Source organism: Sipha flava, unplaced genomic scaffold (genome assembly GCF_003268045.1).
Source record: "Sipha flava isolate LNK unplaced genomic scaffold, YSA_version1 181_pilon_pilon, whole genome shotgun sequence".
NCBI lineage: Eukaryota > Metazoa > Arthropoda > Insecta > Hemiptera > Aphididae > Sipha > Sipha flava.
In genome coordinates, this window is record NW_020272220.1 from 437,324 (window position 1) to 455,853 (window position 18,530).

General features: G+C 30.2%; 1 protein-coding gene across 3 annotated transcripts in view; it reads left to right on the plus strand.

Annotated features, from left to right (window-relative positions):
* Window positions 1-2,157: 2,157 nt before the first annotated feature.
* Window positions 2,158-18,530, plus strand: part of LOC112680908 (FH1/FH2 domain-containing protein 3) — a 35,032-nt gene continuing 18,659 nt past the window's right edge. For 2 of the 3 annotated variants that reach the window (XM_025551149.1, XM_025551147.1), the window contains exons 1-5: window positions 2,158-2,426; window positions 2,512-2,571; window positions 2,645-3,254; window positions 3,312-5,291; window positions 5,362-5,447. In XM_025551149.1, coding sequence (XP_025406934.1) covers window positions 2,400-2,426; window positions 2,512-2,571; window positions 2,645-3,254; window positions 3,312-5,291; window positions 5,362-5,447 — 2,763 coding nt within the window. In that variant the 5' untranslated portion in view covers window positions 2,158-2,399. The remainder of the gene's footprint in view (window positions 2,427-2,511; window positions 2,572-2,644; window positions 3,255-3,311; window positions 5,292-5,361; window positions 5,448-18,530) is intronic. The other variant, XM_025551150.1, reaches the window with a different exon arrangement.

Sequence of the window (18,530 nt, forward strand, 5' to 3'; positions counted from 1 at the left end):
AACTTCATCGTATATAATCTAACCTAACCTGAAAAACAAAGTTAATAATTTGCGACTTATAAAAAATACATGTAAATATAAAAATATATTTAAATTAAAATATAATATTTATGATTGCAATAACTTAAACTTTTAACATTTTTAGAAATTAATATTATTTATGTATAGATTTTTGAAAAATATTTTATTTCGAAACTGCTAATTTAAATAAACGAAGCTTTTTAGAAATATTATGTTTATATTAACAAATTCATCACGATAACGGTAGTATTTCGAAATGATGAATTTTTAAAATTTTAAGAGATAAATGATTAGTTTCTAAATTAAGCCATTGAAATTTAAAAATATTTTCATTACATTATCATTGTAATATAAATTACTTACAAGCTTTCCTTTTATCGTTTACCACATAAAATTACTAATTTACAGTAGTGTTTATTGATTTGTTTGATCTTATAAATTTGAATTCATGTTATGGTTTATAATATACCTAAATATATTTTAGTGTATAAGTTTGAATAAAGACACATAGTAAACTTACAACATTTGATAGTAGATGTCCAATTATTAATAAGAATTTAACAAGATCTGACGTAATTTAAATAAAGGTATTAACATTTCGTGCTTTTATTAGCGAATTCAAAATATATTTTCTATAAGTAGTATAAGTTGTCTTTATACAAGAGACAAGACAATCCGAATATTCAGTTATTTTTAAAAAATATCAAATAATTAATTAATTTTTCTACTTGATTTATTTTTAAATGACTATCACAGATAATTCAAAATAATTTTGATTTAATTATTTTTTATAACTTTATAATATATGTTACATGTTCATGGAATTAATTTCCTTATTATTACGATTTAATTTTAAATAAATAATGTAAATTCTTTTGTTAATATTCAGTGTTAAAAAATACAATGAAAGAGATAGGATTACAGTTTTATTCTACGAATAAAAAGTAATTGTGTAGTCATTTAAAATGATTTTGGTGTAGGTTACTGTAATATTACTGACATATAATCCATTAAATAACCAGTAGGTATAAGTGTTGGTACTAAATGTAGTTTCGTGAGATAAATTGTTTAATGTTGATATTAAACTGTAAGTTTGGTCATTCAATTATAAGTATACTAAGATAGGTTTAGTGGGTAGCGAATCAAGAGTAAATCTCACATATTCACGAATTTAACTGAGTGTTTAATATATATTTTAAGCCATATAATGGGAAACATAATAAAATTAATAAATAACATTTTGATGCTAGGACGTCATAATTACCATCATGGGTGCAATAAAATGATAAAATTAAAAATGCACATTATTATTTATTTATAAACATTTGTTACATGACTTGAGTACTAAAAGTTATTCGTGAAAAACAGATAATGCTTAAGTTTTAAATTATATATTATTTAAAATATTTAAAATCATAGTACTATTTAGCCTTATTAATATAATAATTAAATAATCAAATGGAGTGCCAATTATATTAATAATATTAAAATAAATTCTAAAATCTAAAAGCAATAATGAATTCATTATATGTTTTATTTCATTCGTTTTTTTCTGCTTTTAATTTTTTAAATTTTCCATTACAAAATAATTTACAATAAAATAAATTATATTTTTTACACTTATTAAATTTTTCAGTATTAATTATAATTACCAAAATAAAAAATTTACGTATAAAATACATTTTGGCTAGAAAAGCGTAGTTGCTCAGTAATTACAGTGTTTTGGCAGTTTTTACTGCGGAACAGAACATATTGTATTCTCGGACGGATATGTGTTGGTCTGGGGATAGGAGAAATGCATAATAGACAGATTGCTTGTGTGCCAAATATCTACAAATGTAGCCTAAATGAACCATAATATAATTTAATGTTTCATCAGACGCCCAGACACACAGTTTGTGTTCAGTTTTTCTTGTTTTTCATTTGTAGTGTAGTTGTACAAATTTAAACAGAACGTATTGTTTTGTATCGTTAATTTAAAACTTTATATTAATAACAAGTATGATTTTATTATAATATTCTATATGGATTTTTTTCCAACAATACCCAGTGGTTATTCAATATAAAAATATTTAAACTATTTTTACACTTTTTTTTTTTTTAATTGCGTTAAATCTTAAATTGTTTTTTTTTTTTTTTTACATAATAACTATATAAGTTCCACGAGTTCTACATATGTCTAATTTTCGTGTTTTTAAATCGCATTTGGCTTCAAGTTCGCACTAGGCACTTTGAGTTGAATATAAAAATAACCATTACGGGATCAGTGGACGTGTAGTTGGCCCGCATTCAATACTCCGGTGCACATTGCGTTGTTGACATTTTATATCCAGCAGTCGAACTGTAGTTATACGTCTTGATAATATGCGAATGTAAGCATGACTTCTTCATACAGAAACTCAAGAGTAAGTAATTTACTTATTAAATATTTATATTTGCTTATTTTTGTGTTATTATAATCTAAGATGTATTTTTTTAACTAATAAACAGCCACCATGGAGGTCTCCAAATCAGAATTACACGCCAGCTCCAGAACGTCCTTCCACTTTAGTAAGTAAAATATACAATATTTTTAATCAAATTATAGATAAATTGTATTTATTACATTTTTGGTAATTTTTAGAATACAAATTCAAACCGTTTTTTAAGTGGAACTTCATACAGAGCTCTCACAGGAAATTCGGCACTTCCAAATCGTACTTACGGCGATTCAAGTTCGGTGACTACACTTAAAGACAAATTTTCTTCTATAGCGAGGGACAAAGCTGTCTTAGCTGATAAAAGGCTGAGAGTAGCATCATCGGGTTTTGGAAACAAATCTACTTTGAGAACAGGAAGTACTAGCCGTTTTGGTGCACCAATCGTTCGAAGTCCGATCAAGGAGCAGTCTGTAACAGTTTTTGGGGTATGTAATGTACCGGATATTGAGACGGAAAAAACTCCCGTTGACATCATGGTATCAGTTATTACTCGTGGTACGTCACCTACACCCCCGGCTCATAGTACATTCCTTCGAAGTAAACATGCTGGACAACAAGAATTTATCATGTCAACAGTACCACGAAAATATGAAAAAGGAATGGATGTCAATGTACAAACTGATGAAAGATTCCTTCGTAACATGCCAAGTTTTAAAGCAATATCTTCAATTCCTGTAGCTAGGTATGTCGGCAATAGATCAGGTTATAATTATTATAAGTCTAAAGATTCTGGATCAACTAGTGATAATTCAGGTATGTTTTTGTTTTTATAATTTTTAAATTAAAAACGTAATGGATTTAATGTTTTAGGTCATGAACAAGATTCGTATCTTTCCGATTCCTCAAGTCATAGTAAAAGTCGTTCAAGTGGGACAGAGACATCGAAACTACCACAACCAAATTGGACTAGAAATAGATCTTTAGAAAAAAATCGAGAAGAATCTGGTATCAGCCGTTCTCCGTCACTTTCCAGCACGGCAGAGGAAAAGCCGCCAACAGGTCGAAAAATCGAAGAACCAAAATTAGTTACAGTTAGAAGTATTACGCCAGTCACTTCTGGTATTGCAATCATATCAGAAACACCGAGACCACAATATCCAATAAGAAAAATTGATTCTTCTGATCAGGCCTGGTGGTTAGAAGATTCTGAACAGAAAGAAAATACTTACGTAGAACCAACATTAAATACAAATACTGGTATAGATTTTGATTTAAATATGAACAATACTTTGGGTAGTAAAATCCCTTCCTATAGTCTAAGAAAAATGGATTCTTCAGACAGAAATCGATGGTTACAAGAAGCTGGACAAGCAAATCATAACGAAGGGTCATTATCAGGTACAGAAAGTACTTCTCGTTCAGAATCAACAATGAGTAATTCTACATCAAATAAAAATCATGCATATAGTATTAGAAAAATGGATTCTTCTGATAGAAATGCATGGTTACAAGAAGCAGCCCAAGAAGATAATATAAATGAAAATTCGAAATCAAGTACTAATAGCAATTCTGAATCTATTAAAAGTAACACACTATCAAATATTAGTCCGACACATGATATAAAAAGATCAAAATCAATCAATAGAAATCTATACCAACAAAATGGTGAAAAACCAGAATTAAATATTCAAAATTCAATCTCATATGTTGATAGTGTTTCAAATATAGATTCATATACTGATAATTCTTTATCAACTAAAAATCCAACATATTGTGTAAGGAAAATGGATTCTTTTGATACACCCTGGTGGTTAAAAGAAGAAAAAGCTTCATGTGTAAGTGATGAGTCAAATTTAAGTTCAAACAATGTTGAGTGTACAAACAGTGATCACTCTATAACAAAAAATCCAGAAATTACTCTTTCTTACGGAGTCAGAAAAATGGATTCATTCGATAGTCCATGGTGGCTATCGAGAGATGAGACTAAACAAATAAATTCATCAAGTGATATTTCAAATAAAAATCAACGTATTGAATATGAAGAAAAAGATCAAAGCAAAGAAAATCCAAATGAATTATTTCCAATTAATTCTGAAAATGAAGTTAATATGAATTTTATTGAAAATCAGAGGTGGTTAGAACCTGGCACAGGATCTCAATTGGAAACCGATATGATTGAAATTAATATAAATTCAAATTTTAACCAAGTCGATAATAATTATTTAAATTCGAAAAAATTAGAGCCTTGGGACAATAACTATCCATCAGTTAGGAAAATGGATTCGTCTGAATCTCAATGGTGGACAGAAGACCAAAAAAATACAGATACAAGAAGTACAAGTATTTCGATTGATTGGTCACGAGATGACCCAGAATCGTCAAACCAAATAAAAAGTAATTTGACAGATAGTCCTCTGGAAAATATTCCCAACATTCGAAAAATTGATTCATTTGATAGCCCGTCTTGGTTAGCAAGCGAAGAATCGGAATCTCAAAGTCATGAGCCTAAGAATACTAGTAGTGGTGATATAATAAGTTCAAGTTCAAAGCGAGTAGATGAATTAGTTGATAGTAGTCCCGATTGGTGGGGAGAAAAAAATGAAAGTGATGATTTTGTTAGAACCAAAAGGACTTCCTTACGAATAAAAAAAATTGAGAATGTCATTAATGAGACTGCAGAGGAACTAAATGTTAGTTCTTTTGGAGCTCATGCTCCAAAAGAACCAAATTTACAACATGAGTTGGATCAATTAATGTTGTTTATTGGAGGTTGTCGAAATATTGACGAACTACTCGGTAACGAAGAACCGCCACCTGCAGCACCAACAACACCACCAGATACTGACTCAGGTAATATAATTTCACTATTTATACACAAATATTATAAGGAAATATAAGAATTGTAATAACCATTTTTTAGATGATTGTGTGGAAGTTGGAGTTGATCAAGTTCATATTCATGATAGCACTGCACAAATGTCGACTATACAAAATAAACTTACAACGGTAAGCACATATTTTTTAAACCATCTAGCACTCACATTTATCCTCTACCTGAACAGCTTCTCATTATTAATAATATTAAACCAAAATTTGATTGAAAATTGATATGTGTTAACTGCATTTTTAAATTCGAATAGAGGGTTAAAAATACTTGAAAGCAAAATCCAATGAAGCTGTTGTTATAGGTACACCTAAGACTTTATTATGTATAATATTGTATGCATAACTATTGAGAATAATATTAGTGAATTATATTTATTTATTATAATCTTATATTTTTGTAGTAAATATTTTATTATAAATGCAATTTGTAATTTTTTAATATGTATTTATAATATCAAGTATAATTAATATATTTATACATATATATATATATATATATATATATTAATTAATATTTAAATTTTAATTTACAAGAATGTATTTAAAACTTTTTCAAATTATTAAAATTCATTATCTTAATCTATTAAGAAATTTAAAAATATATAGGTAGTATTTTAACTGATTAAACGTAATTCATAATAATATTTTCGATTTTGAATAAAGTATATCTGTTATGTGCTTGTGGCTATTGATCTTAAGAAATTATTTTTTTATATGAATTATTTTTATGTAACGTTCTCCGGTTTTAATCAAAATTATCGAATATATTATTTGATTTTAAATTTTCATTAATATGAGTTCAAATAGCTTTGAAATTATATAACATTTCTGTTTATTATTAAAAAAAAAATGAAAATATCAAAAACTTGTATTATTGATTATGGTTATAGTTTTAATGAATCAATATAATTTGTTATGTTCAGTAATGAAATATTATAATGAAAAATGTTTAAAATTTCAAATGTTTGGAGATTTTTTTAGGTATATATTTTGTGCTCATTAATTTTTAGTTATGATTAAATATCGAAATTAATGTTATCAATGAATGACAACAATATGTGATAACTTAACACATATCGTTGTCATTCATTTTGATTCCATTTTTCATTTCAAGATGAATTGTTAAGTTGCTGAAATTATATAATTATTTTTACCTACATTAAGCAATTTGATTAGATTTCATTATATGTGATATTTGTATAAACTTTACTTTTAATTTTCTGCATGGATTTTGATTTATCTTATTAAATCTATTAAGACAATAATGAAACTTTAAATTGACAAATGGTTAAATTTAAACTGCTTAGTTTCAACCAAAATCAATTTTTCGAACTTACAATTTTATTGTTTTAAAACATAATTATATACGATTGATCATTATATCCTATTCATAAATAATATATTCGAATCCAAGATTTTCCACAAATATATATGTTTAGAATAGAAAAACAAAACTATTTATTTAGGTGTAGTTTTATAGAAAAATTCAAAACGCATATCTTTTAGATAGATTTTTATTATTATTCTACAGATAATAGAGGAGTTGTTCCACTAACTTCCTTTTAGGTACCCTAGACTTGATCTTTACTATTAGATTAATGATAGATACGAAAATACTAATTCTTAAGTTTAATTTTATCATGAAATATATCTAAATTAACATACAAAATAATGAATATATTATATAATATTTAGTAATAATAAATAATGTGGGGACGTGATAAATTGTATTTTTAGTTTCTTTAACAATAAATATTGATAAAAATATATAAAATAATTATGAAATATATGAAACTGAAAAATTAATTAATTTCAGTTAACTAGAACATGAGAAGAAACTATAATATAATTCTTCTTCTTCTTCATCTTTCTCCTAACTACTTGGGGTTGACTACCATTTAAACTATAAACAGAATTGAAAAATATAATTTGATTAATAGATTATATTTATTTAGTACTGTTTCAGCACAATTTTACATTCTTTACTTCTATTGAATTTTTCATATCAAACAACTTTTTTTCTGTTAATTCGTTATAAATACATATATTGTGATTTATTTTATGTAATAAAATGCCTTAGTGTGTAGAATATACTGTTCAGTAATGCATGTCATTAGAAGTTTACGTACTCAATGTATTATATTCGTCATAATGTTATTAATTTAAAATTCAAATAAATTGTAAACAGATAGGTTTAAATAATTAAATTGGCAATAATTTGTACGATAGAAATATTTATTGATGAGAAGTGAGGATCGTTTTAGATATTTTTGTATTAGCTTACTTGCAGTATTGCTATTGAAACGAAACTGTAGATAATACGTACATATAGGTTACAATAATTCTCAGTCATATATATCTATTACCTACCATGAAAAAATGTCAGCAAGTAACCTACCCGAATCAGTGGTAAGTCTGTCGGCATAATGGACAAATTTTTTTTTTGTACCATTCATCTGATCTTTTGAACCTATTGAAAATATATTGTCCGTATAGCTTTTACATTACACAACATACCTAACCGTTATTCTCCAATTCCTTTTCAACTATTTGTGAACATATTACAAAAATTCTTTTTAAGCACATAGTATACATTATTATAAATAATTTATTGTATATATACATGTTTTTTGAACAATAAACATATTTTATGATTTGAGAATAATTCTCTAACATCATAAGTAAACGTAAATAATGTGAAACTGAAAAATGTATATTTTTTCTCGTAAATTAGTAAGAGCACTAATACAGCGTGTATTAGTGTTTTAAATATTTAACTCGTCGAATTTAAACTGTTTTAGTTATAATAGATAGTTGCATTTGTTTGAAACGTGTTAAATACCAGTATAAATTAGTAATGAATACTTTTCGGAAACTATTCGAATCGCTTAACGAGAACGTATGTGAGACCACCAGGGGTATAACGCGTATAGTTAATTAAAATATTAAGGCGTGTTGCATCACAGAAAAATAAAAATAAAATAAAAAAACCAAAACAAAATAATTGCCTTGACATTAAAGCCTTGGACGTAATTGTTTCGGAAAAAAAAAAATGTCCAACATCAATTTAAATGCAATAGGTTTTACGGTGTTTTTACGGCACTCGCAGTACGTAGCGTTCCTTACGGCAGACGTGATGCGTACACGTTTAATGTGTAATGTGTATTATGTACTTTCACTCGATTCGTTTCCGAGACCTCTTGTCTATGGCCGTCGCCGTGTTATTGTGTTTCATAATAATGCAGTGCGTTATGTACGTATTGTAACGCGGTGGTCGTCGTTTTAAATAATAACAACGGAAATCAAAAGTTGGCAACCGGCACTAGACGACCCGACCGACCGTGTCCGATTGACGGCGACGACGTGTTGATGGCGAAATCACGCGCGTTGACTGAAGTTCGGCAAATCGTCGATGTCGCAGTGACGTGTTCTGACCATTTATGGATGGGATCTCGGTCCACTCCCCCGTGTCCGGATTACATTTGCACGTAGAAAAATCTGCACCTGAATAAAATTTGAATTTTATCCGTTGCAGGTCATGCGCGCTTTTATGGTTTTTTCGCAACCTGTCAACTGTACTGACGTACGATTACCGCGTTCGGACAATTTCAGCGCGTTCTAAATCACTCGTGTCTGTCTTGGAATAAAATATTTCGTCGAGCAAAATCGTTTTAAGCGGTAATTTTCTGTCTCTATCTTTCACTCGTTCTCTTGAACGTTTTAACAAGTGTCGTAAACCACGAAATTCCATACGGATTAATTACATTTTCCGCGCATGCCTATTAGTATCATTACTAAATGGTTAAAATAAGAAGGATGAGACAGGATGCGACTTTAAGTTCTAAAACCTGAACGTACCAGATGGAACAAGATTCTTCAATATATTAACATTTTTAACGTTATCCCGGCCGTCGACTATCTTGTTTGCCGTCCATATGACAATAAACAACGTGTTTGTTTTAACACTTCGTCTTTGTACTGTAATTAATGGGCCTATATTATAGATTTTTTTTTTATTATAAACAATTATCTAACTTGGCGCGCACACAATTTTATACCGACAGTTCAAAATCGATGAATTGGTGTGAATACAATAAGTTAACCTAGATCACTAGACATATACTTGTACGGCTACACGGCTACGTACAATGCACGTGCGTCCGTTGACGGAAAGAATGTAATAGGTCTAAGCAATACGTGCGCAGTGCTCTTTCGAACAGAATAGCACGCCCCACCCGTGACGTAACTGTTGACCTTGTGAGGGATGTTAATATTTTTAAAATTATATAGCTGCGAGGGCTATGCCACCACACCCCTTCGAGATATAAGCCTATATTAAAATGTGCCTATAACACATTTTTCAAATACATAATCTAATAAAAAACTTAAAAAAAATGTGAACTCATTGTTTTATTTAATCTAACGATTTTCGTTTATTTTAATTTATATTAAGTACGTCTTCGGTCCATAGCACTGTCGGGTGATTAAGTTATGATTTTGTTTAAATCAGCGATGTTGACGTAACACAACGTTTGCGAAATGTGGTGGTAACGCGCAAGTGAGCCAGGCAATATACGATTTCATCGATTTCACGATTCAAACGAGTGCGCGCAGTTAAGAATTCTTCCGGCTTAACATTCGGAGGTGCTGTCTCCATTCGAACGTCCCACGCCAACCGCACCGTAACGTGATATGTTGACCGTGTATTGTACCGATTTTCGTGAACGCGTGCGCACCAGTGGCATGGCAAGGGTATAGCGAACTATGCCTACCTACGCCAGGGGCGAGAATTGCAAAGGAGCGCAAAATTGTGCAAAAGTCGTATTTTCATCCTACAATTTTAAATCGACATTTCTCCATTATATTTTTGAAATACGTAGATGTTGTCTATTCGTATACACTACGTGTGAATTTAATGATGAAATTATGAAAATAGAGCATTTAAATAAAAAATTTCATATGAAGAAATTATCGATGAATTGGCCAGTCATAAAGCGAGAAAAGCGAATTTTCAAAGTTTAAAATTAACACTGTAGTAATGAATTTTAAGTATAAATTGTGTACTTAAAAATATTAGTAAAATTAAAGGTTAGAAAAAAAATATCGTGTCATCGAATTTTAATTGGTTAGAAAGGTAATTTTTTCTAAGTTTGCCAGGGACGCTAGCGAGTCTTTCTACGCCACTGATGCGCACGAGCATTTGATGGCCGCGCGGAGGGTTGAACAGCGTTCTCGCGGAGGGTGTTCGTGTAGCAGATGCGCGCGCGTATGCCGCAAAAACAACGAAGACGGCGACGACAACAACAACAACAATCGCAGCGGCCGTCGTCGTTGTGCCCGCGCTGTTTCCATCAGCTGTTATCGGGAAGCGCGTGGTAGGGGGAACTACGGGGATCCGCAGCTGCAACCGACCGACCGCCCGGCGGTGGCGGTGGCGTCCTCCGACCGCGGTAAACGCCGATCATTCAGTCCGTCCCGTACGATCGATCTCGATACGCGTGACGTTCGCGTGTTGCCGTCGTCGTTTACGTACGTAACACCTGCACGCTCGTGCACCGTTCGTTCGCTGTCAGTCGATCCGTGTGATTCGTAACGCGGCGACAAAATAACGTTGATCGGTACGCGTTTTGGTTTCCGGGTCTTCCAGGAGTCCGACCCGATCCCGGTGAGAGGAACACACGTCGGGAGGTACGTGCCATGTGAACGCGCTCGCACGTTCCGGACTAGACGGGCAACGGAACACGAACGACGTCTTCGTCGATGACCACTGCCGTTTGAATCCAACATCATGTCGCTGACGTGCCGCGTGCAGTACGTGGACGACACCGATCCATTTGAGTACTCGGCAAACGTGCCCGAGCCTCAACGAGCCCCGCCCGTCCACTCGTTCAGCCTCACGTTGCCCCTGATCAACCAGATCGCCGGCGTGCACAGGGTCCTCCGGGCGCCGCACCGAGTAAGTCCTCCTCTGCGCGTCATCTAGTACACACGCGTGTATAATATCGGGATCGGTGGTTCGTCCTGCCCCCGACGCAACTCTTCGGCCGCGTAACAACAATAACGCTTCGACGGAACCCTGCCCCGAGCACGTAATACATCCGTATGTCACTGTCCCTGCCCCCGTTCGCATAAGGTCGGTGTTGATAATAGTAGTTCGATCTTGGCCATTATTACGTTCTTTTTTCGTCCCGTTGGTGTGCCTAGATGAGGGGATTCCACCGCCGTCCATCCCAATCCTTTTACACGGGACACAACGGTTAGAAACACAAGATGAAAATGGTCCGCTGGAAACGTGTGGGATAGTTTTCGGTCGGGTTATAGACCTGCGGACGGTGTTACATGTACCCGATGCGCGTGAAGGACTCGCCGCGTCCGCCGGTACTCGATCAAGTCTCTCCGAGTACAAGTGTCACCGAGCAACGACAATAATCTCTCCGGTCACATCTCTACGATCGTCATTACAATTACGTACCCGTGTGTGGTAACAGTACGTAATGGCAATGCGATAATGACGAGCGACCTTGAAAACCGATGCACTCGAATCCGCAGTGCGGTAGGTACACAGTTACATAACGCGTTCGCTATCCGGTCGGCTCGTCGTGCCCCGATTGAGTCTCTTTGATCCGAATGCGAAACCCGAATGATTATGATACGATGGGTGTTGGATGAATACATAATTGCAAAAATAATAATAATTATTATTATTATTATTATTATTTCTTTTATATTATTATTATTATTATTATTATTATTATTTCGAAACCGATATTGAACGGCGAATAACGCGGAATAAAATGATATTTTTCGAAATCCAACGTGTAAATACTATACAAATCACGACGATTTTTTCGCATGACTCTACTAATGCGCGCGAATCGAAAAAATCGTGAGGATAAATGACCCGGCTTGCTTTCTTCAGCTGCACGAAAAAAACGCCGTAGCTATAATATTTTGTTATTATAATGTACATGGTGGGTATACCTACACAACGAACCTATTCCGCGCCGTACGTTTGAAGTACGACCACGTGAACGATAAAATAAGCGTCTGAAAATTGTCAACCGAATAGGTCGACTTATCGTGTTTGTACCGACAAAAATAAAAAAAACCACTTTCTTAATTCTGGTAAAATATTTCACGTATTAACGTATAATATACATTTCAACGCCGAAACACCGCGCGGTGTTTCGGCGTGTGTGAACTGCCTATTAGTCTTTCAGATCTAATGAAAAAATCACGAATAAAAGCTTACCAAATTAATTGCAATTCATTTTTATGACCACATTTATGAAACGATATCGATCTGTTTTATTTTTCACTATTAATACATAGATATTTCTATAAGAATATTTCGACAAAATAACGACGAATCTGTTGTTTTTTAATCAAATTTCTGTCAAATGTAACCGCATGAGGTTAAACTGATATAGAATTTTTGTTTTGTGTAATTTGATCCCTTGTTTTCTTCTGAACATTTTTTTTTCCCATTTCATATTGATTTAGATACAGTTACTTTCGTACTTCGTAGTAAAACATAACATACACCGAACTTGTTTGAATATTCTATTTGAATTTCTGTTTTTTAGCGTTGCTTTCTTGTTTTTTATCTAAATCATAAATCTTTGGCGAAACACAGAACCATCATTATTTTTCTTTAATTATTGTGTAAAATATATTATATTTATATCATATTTCTGTATATTATGTATAAATTAATTAAATATATGATATCCTAATTTTTGTAGATAATTACCATACAAAAATTATTTAATTAGAGTTATCCAATGATAATTTTAAATTGTAAACAACATCTTATGGAAAAATAATAGTTACTCATGACATCTACTTGTTTAAATAATATTGGCTATATAAAATTTTTCTATGATAACTATTTACTTGAAATATTTGAACGGAGTAAAAAGAAAAATGTATCAAGTTATAGATGGTAGGTTAAGCTTTTATTTGTATTATAATACTAATTGCTAGGGCCCGGATTTTTATGTAACAAAATTCTTATTTTTGCCAAAATATGTATTAAAAAACGTGAAATATCTGACATAAAAATCAGTATTTGACATTAATTTTTAATTACTAATTAATAATTATTCATTTAATCTTCTCATTGTTGTCTTCTTCGAAACAATTGGTTAAACCAGAGGTTCCCAACCTTTTTTGACTCATGCACCCTTTACTATTTTCTAAAAATTTAGAGGCACTCTATAACCCAGTGATGCCCAACCTTTTTCCTTTGACGGGCCACTTTGGTAAACAATTATCTTCAAGCGGGCCACAAAGTATAAAAGTACAAAAATAATCTTATATATTGGATTTGTTTTATTATATTTTATTGTATATTAAAAAGATTATGAATTGAAGTATACATAATTGTATTTTTTGGAATAATTTGAATAAAAATAAATAATTTAAATTTATTTTTTTTATTTTTGAAAATTCATAATGGGCCACATAGAATACCTTCGCGAGCCACATGTGGCCCGCCGGTCGTGGGTTGGGCACCACTGCTATAGCCTATGCCCTATACTCTGTAGTTTATACTGAATACGCAATACTAATATATCGTTTTTTTTAAATTTATATTTTGTAACTTCGGTTTTATTTAGCATTAATAAACAATAAAGAAAAGATAAAGTTACAAGTATTTCACCGTTAATAACTTTAAAACAGTTCACATCAAATCAATAGCAATCGAGCCAGTATGAAAATTAAAATAGATTGAACATCTCAGTATTACTATGTAAAAATTATATGTGTTTATAATTAATTCATTAAATTATATATACCTAATTAATTATACACAATAGGTTTTATGCTCTACGACATAGAGTATAGTCTGTTTTATTACTCACAGTGCTATATTTTTCATGAAGGCGTTTAAAAATAAATATATATTTCAAATATTTTTGCGGCACCCTAAATTTAATCTCGCGGTACCCTAGGGTGCTGCGGTACCCTGGTTGGGAACCTCTGAGTTAAACCGTACACTTGGACATTTTCAAATTTGAATGTACGGCGGTTGGGTATCAAAATCGACTTGTAGCATTAAGATTATCGGTGAGATAAAAATTGTTAACGATATTTAGCGAAAGTACCGATATTCCTATATATTATATGTGATATATTTTTAAAACTGGAACGCTTTTGTTAAAATTTCGTATTCCGTACATAGTGGAAGGGTGAAAGTAAAGTATATTATGTTAGAATAGCTAATATGAAAACCTACAACTCTATTTTTCTAAAATTATCGTATTTGAACCTATATGTCATATAATTACTATTTAACATTAGAAAATGTTGGCTTCTAAACAATATTATCGAATCACAGAACTATTTGCTTCACAAAACATTATGACGTTTGTGCTATTTGGCATTTGGTTAGTCATTTGAATATTGCCAAAAAAAAAAAAAAAAAAACAGTTATAATAATAATAAATGTCACGGATTATACTGATCCGTGCAAATATATTATACAAAACCAAACTATGTAGATACAAATAAATAGCTTATCTGTCACACATGGTTTTACTACCAATTAGTATAAGATATAATTTGATGAACTATGATAAAAAGTCACTTTAAAACTTCTGTATATTATTTTTTTATTGAGTGTGACTAATCGTGTTCAATTAATAATATTATAAATACATAGTTCATTGTTTTTTTTTTTTATTAGGAACGAGCGCGTCTTACACAATATTTTTTATTTTTCGCTATACTTTATTGTTGTATTATTTTAAAAAATTTATTTGACCAGACTGTGGACCGTTCTATGATAAAGATTATTGGCTAAAGTTATCGAGGTTAAATATTTTCTGTCATAACAATAAACGAATTCGATTATAAAAAAATAATTGTCTGATAATCTGATACCTATGCTGTGTTCCGTGTCTCTGCATATCGATTTTCATACTATTGTTTAGCCTGAAGATTTCTGGTCTCCATTATATTTCATTATTATTATTCCATATAAAAACCACATTGTAAAAAAATTCAAGTATAACAATATATATATTTAATCTAATGTTAATTACTTTTGCTATGATCCGAATGGTGAATGTATTTGTAAATGTCATTACCGTATAGATTTTATCATAAAAATATAAAAATATATAAATATTAATTTTCTGTAATTTTTTGATATTTTTAAAAATAATTTATATTATTCCATTACAACACAGCTGCACATTGGTACATAATTATAATACGTAATATGCAAAATGTATAGAGTAACGTGTTTTAATAATGAAGATTTTTTTTTAAAATGATGCGCATTAATTTCTATTTTTGTCTTAAGTTAAATAATAACTATTTGACGATTGAAATATCCTGTTACTTTTCTTGTTGTATAACATATTTTTAATCTCGAATCATAATTATAATTTATTATATATGCTATTGTTTGTTGGTTTACAATATTTTAATTAAATAAACACTTTTGACCTAATTATTTTATGGTAACACTTAATTCTATACAAAATCTAGACATACCTTGGAGGTAATTATTAACAATAAAAAACATATTGGCTGTTACTCTGGTTACAGAATAAGCAATGTCATTTACAATTACTTGTTACTTTAAAGACTTTAAGAAATTATTTATTGCACCTAGTTACATCTATTGATAATCTCTAATATTTAATTACTTGTTTTCTAAATCTTAAAAAACTTGTATTTGGTGATCATATTTAATATAATAATCGTGTTAAGGCATATAATACTTGTATTTTTATTTGCATCACAGTAAAATAAAAAAGATTTATAGAGGATATCATTTATTGTGAGTCTAACTGGTTGTTATTTGATTTTACTATTTTATCGTGAATAATTTATTATACTCAAAGGTTAATATTGTTATAAATTGTGTTGGGTTTGATTCGTTGCTTTCATTTATACTAAACGAAAAATTAAACAAATGCTTGTGTTACTAAGAATTTGGACTTTGAATTAATAAACTAATAATTTTTTATTAAGTGCATAGGTAATTTTTTTCATGTACAGAACATACGAATGATTAAAATGTTTATTGCACGTACCATAATATTTGATTGATTAGGATAAACTCGTTCACAAGGTTAAGACTTTCCCATATTTTTGTATACGAAGTGTATAATAGAACTAGGTATACGTATTACAACCGTATCGTTATTATTATTATTAAAATGTAATCTTCAATTAGGATAGAAGTATATTTTTCTCTCGAATAAACGCGTTTTAAATTCCTGTAATAGGTACACCCAAAAATTTAAAAACAAGTGGTAAATTCTAACTCATCGTGAAAACTAATCAATCATGAGGTCGGACAAAATATTAATTTCTTTACCAACTAAAATACAATAACATAATATTATGCAGCTTATCTTACTATAACTGCCACAACTAGACCATTGTTGGACGGTTAGACACCTGTGTGGATTGGTAGCGTTGTTATTATTGTTGAATATTTACATAATGGGGGAAAACCGTGCATTTCCTTTCATTCACTACACAACACAACTGTACCATAAGTTGTCATTGTAATTTCCTTTACAACAATCATTTGTTTTGTTATTATAATATTATTTGAACGCAACGCTCCTTGACTTATAACGTTTATTATACAAAAATACGGACGGGTGTGCGAGCGACTGTACACATAATAATAATATGTTATGAAATATCCTGCGAACGGCCGATTCATATTTCTAGTGATACACTCAGGAAGTATGTAGATTCCTGGCTCGTATTATCTTTGGTATGGTCTCGTACTCTTGCGTCCTTCCCCTCGTGTACCTATGATACGATTTACTCAGTAGTATATTGTCACACGAACAGTTCTGAAAAAAAAAAGAATTGTAAATTATTACGATTTACGATTACAGAATATTTAATAAGCTGGTAAAAAATTTAACATTATACATGTTGGCATGTCATATTTTAAGTGACTAGAAAAAAATCATTGCGAGAATTATATTATATTATACATTACTATTATTGTCACCATTAAAGTATTCAAACACTTTTTTTAGTTTGAGCTCATTATGTTCATAATTTTGATGAGATTCTTTCTGATATTTAGGATTCTGTGTCTGATTTTGTAGCTAGTGTGCTACAGATATAAAAAACACGTTGAAATATTCTTTATTCAATCATGCAAATAATACTAATGAGACGATTTTACAATTAATTACATAATTTAAAAAATCAAGAATCGTATCAAGTAAACAGAACTACCGGTGAAATATACTTAAATTTAAAAGACAATATAAAACAATTTATATTCCATTTTATACATAACAGTAAGGAAATTATATTTTAGCTTTATAGTTGTTTACATCTTCCTGGGAGAATTGTTACTACATTTAATTTGAAATGAGGAAGTTTAGACAAAATATTATTGGTTTAATGAATGAATGATGTATGTATACAATTAATGAGTGAAATTCATGAATTTAATTAATGAAAATGTTGTAGGTATATTTTTTTTAAAAAATTGTAATGAAGTTGAATAAGGTATTCGTAAAATGGGTATAATATACATTAATATTTATCAAATATTTGAAATTAAAAATAAACATTATTCATCATTAATAACTTGTACATTACCCATATTTACATAATTCCTTTTACGATATTCTTAATTTAGTCTGCATTTAGGTTCCTCTATATTTCCATATGATTTCATGCTATTTGTCCATATTTATGTAACGTTTCAATTTTCCATTGATGTTGTATTGTCTCTTACATAGTTGTCGACGTTTTGACTGTACTTAATAGGAATATTAATAAGTATCTATTCGAAGTGAAAAACTAGTCTTTTAAGCCTCAAGGAACTTATTTTATAATTACACAATACTTCAGAAGTATAATATTAAGTTTTTTTTTGTTTAATAATTTTCGATTAATTTTTAAATTTTGTATTTTTGTACATTGTACATTACATATATATATATATAAAGTACAATTGTATAATATTTTTTATTTAAATTATAAATTTACTATTGTATAAAAATTAATACAAATATTTCTAATAATAATGCATAATAATCTAACAAGTTGTGGGCGAAAATAAAAAAATAAAAACTTTCATACATTTAAAGTACCTACTTTATAAAGGCTTTCTATTAACAATAAAAAGATATTTTTTCATTCTAAGAGTTAATGAGTGAATGTGTGGAATCTACTTATGGTCATTATTTGTGAATAAGT